The sequence below is a fragment of the Martes martes genome, assembly GCF_963455335.1.
Source record: "Martes martes genome assembly, chromosome: X".
Classification (NCBI taxonomy): Eukaryota; Metazoa; Chordata; class Mammalia; order Carnivora; family Mustelidae; genus Martes; species Martes martes.
This window is the reverse complement of record NC_137897.1, coordinates 58,040,610-58,043,806: the sequence shown is the minus strand read 5'-3', so window position 1 is coordinate 58,043,806 and position 3,197 is coordinate 58,040,610. Positions and strand designations below refer to the sequence as shown.

The following is a 3,197-nucleotide window of genomic DNA, read 5'->3' as shown; positions in this document are numbered from 1 at the left end:
TCTGTCAAATAAATAAATAAAATCTTAAAAAAAAAAACTTCCAAAATGGAGGAGGCTGGGTGGCTCAGTCATTAAGGGACCTCCTTCTGCTCAGGTCATGATCCCAGGGTTCTGGGATTGAGCCCCACGTTGGGCTTTCTGCCGGTGGGAAGCCTGCTTCTCCCTCTCTGTCTCCCCTTGCTTGTGTTTCCTCTCTCACTATTTATCTCTCTGTCAAATAAATAAAATCTTTAAAAAAGTTTCCAAAATGATGTAAACCTGATCAGAGAATTAGTAATGGAAAATATTCCATTTGTAAATGTAGCCATAACTTTCTAGAAAGAAAGGTGTTTAGTATTTGTTCAGACCACCAACTCCCTCTAAACTCCCTCAGCCAAGGAATTTAGAGGTGGAGAGTAGGCAAGAATATGCAATATGGACCTGTCAAATATTTTTCTTCTTTAATGCAATAAGGATAAACTTGGCTTTCTCTTAGATTTTCTTCTCCTTACTATTCCTACCCAGGATGCCCCTACCTTCAGCTCTACAATTCCAACTCAGATACCTGGACAACTTTGTCTATAAGAACTCCAGCCCAGAATCATGCTGCTCCAGGGCATCTTTCTGGAGACCAACTGTATTTCATTTTACTTCTCTCCTTCACGTTTGGGTCAGTGGGAGGTGGCAACACTAACAGTGTGAAGAGCAGCAATGGAGGCGATGGAGAAAAACACAGAAGGAGGCTCCTTTCTCATACCAAGTCCACATACACACAGGCGCTGGCCTCTAAGAGCAGAGCATTTATTATCCATACCTGAAAAGTCAGAAGTGGTGAGCTAAGAATTTGAGCATTTTTCTTTCTCTTCCTATGTTACTAAACTTTCTAAGTTTATGGTTTTCTGCTCTTATTGGTTATTTCTTATGGAAGCAGAAACCCCCTGAGAAGATCCATCCCTTCATATCTCCTGATACTTTTCCAACCGACTACATCTTCTTTTAGCTTGGAAAGGGTAGAACTGGGTCTCCTGAAATTGTCACTATTGCTCAGCACTTTAGGGAACACCCCACTTGTGTTGCTCTTTAGGTCTTCTTTTCTCTTTTCCAAATTATTCATTTATTTCTTTTTTTTTTTAAATTTATTTATTTGTTAGAGAGAGCGAGCGAGTGAGCACAGGCAGACAGAGTGGTAGGCAGAGGCAGAGGGAGAAGCAGGCTCCCCGCCGAGCAAGGAGCCCGATGCGGGACTCGATCCCAGGACGCTGGGATCATGACCTGAGCCGAAGGCAGCTGCTCAACCAACTGAGCCACCCAGGTGTCCCTATTCATTTACTTCTAAAGTCAAAAGTATGACCTTCTGAGATTTCATTTGAATTCATCTCTTCCTTTCCTCAAGATGATCCCAAGGGTCTCTTTTCCCAAACTGGCAAACAACTCAGCATCATGGTCTAGTGGTTCTGAAGTCATATTTTCCCCATTCCCCCCAAACCTCTGTTGTGTTTTCTTGCTTCTGTTTCTTAGCTGTTTTTCTCTTACCTACCACTCCTCCCAGTTTAGGTTCTCTGGGATATGCATGATAAAATGAAGAGGAAAGCTAGATGCGAGGCAGAATATTGCTATATTGCTATCATTCTCTAGCCTGGTAACAGCTAAATTTTTGTAAATGTATGTATATGTGTTCATTTATGAAGGGTAGTATTTGGCTCTTAAATTTTGATATTTTCCCAAATAAGTGGATGCAAGAAGAGGAGCCATTAAATGGCAAAGGTATCTTATTTTTCAATAAAATACATTGTAGCTTTACCACTACTGTAGCGAGTCTGTCAGTTTGACTGATGTTATTTTTATAGAAACTCATATAATTTTCATTACTGGTAAGAAATAAGAAGGCAAAGCGGCCGAATAGAGTCCATTTGTTTATTTTTTTCAAGGTTTGAATAGACTTTATTGTTACAAGGAGGACCCTAACAAGCAGGGACTTATAAACAAAATATACAGTCCCAGGATGTCACCATGGAGAAATCAAGAGGCCATGATTACAGAATAGGTCACTGTAGTTGAAGGACATGATCCAGGGAAGGCCAGCCAAGAATGCAGCAGACATGATTGGGACAGGCCAGCGGTGGTGAGGTCACAGGGTGAAAGAACAGAACAGCTCTCTTCACTCTCACTTCTTGTAGCTCTCCAGATGTGACAGGACCCAGCCCAATGGCAAGAGGAAACACAGGAAGCAGGAAGTGAGCCCAATGGCAACATCCATGGTCCTGAGCTGCTCTCATGGTGGCTTGGAATGGATCTAGGCACACAGCACCAGGAGCCTCCAGGCTAGGCCTGCCAGGCCCCTCAGCAGCAGTGGTGTCAGTATGGACATGACCACACAGAATGACTGCAGACAGTGGTCACAGGAGCCCAAGATTGGGAACCATTTCTTTATTAAAGGGTTCCTGCTTTGTGTCAGCCACTGGGACTGGAGCCAAGGATACATTAAAATATGAATAAACCATGGTTCCTGCTTTCAAAGATACAGCACTGTAAGCATCCTAAAAATAATGCTGTTTAATTTTTTTAAAGATTTATTTATTTGAGAAGGGGAGGGGCAGAGGGAGAAAGAATCCTGAAGCAGCCTCCCTGCTGAGTGCAGAGCCTAAGCAAGTCTTGATACCAGAACCCTGAGATCATGACCTGAACTGCAATCAAGAGTTGGCTGCTCAACTGACTGAGCCACCCAGGTGTCCCAATTAGAAATAATTTTAAAAATGTTAGAAGAGAAGGAAACAATTTCTCGTGACGTGATCATCAGAGAATGCTACAAAGAGAAGTAAGACTTGAATTGGACTTCATATTGAAATGAGCACATTTCATATAAAAGCATAGAAATAGGAATATGCAGGGTTTGGCTGAAGTAGAAAGCACATATATGTGAAAAGTGGGTGATAAGTGAAAAAGGCAGAAAGAGCATAAGCTGGAAACTCAGAACCCCTTATTCATGGTGTTGGTCCTTGATTGGGCAGGCTCTAAAACTCCTAGGGTCATTACCATAAAACTTTGTCCAGCTCAGATAGGTGACAGAAACTGTGGTCTTTGGCATCAGCTGAGTGAGTGGTATATATAAGGGTAAGTAGAGGGTAAGGAAGAAGAGAATTTGCATGGAAGAGGGCATCTGATCCGGGGCTAGTTAATAAATGCTTTGGAGCTTAGGGTCCTGAAAACTAGAATGAAGG

General features: G+C 42.3%; 1 protein-coding gene across 1 annotated transcript; it reads right to left on the bottom strand.

The window, feature by feature from the left end:
* Positions 1–2,143: 2,143 nt before the first annotated feature.
* On the bottom strand, positions 2,144–2,347 carry COX8A (cytochrome c oxidase subunit 8A; the record flags this gene model as incomplete). Its single annotated transcript, XM_080795708.1, is given in 3 exon segments — positions 2,144–2,251; positions 2,255–2,272; positions 2,276–2,347. Coding segments are annotated over 3 exon segments (198 nt in total).
* Between the last annotated feature and the right edge of the window lie 850 nt (positions 2,348–3,197).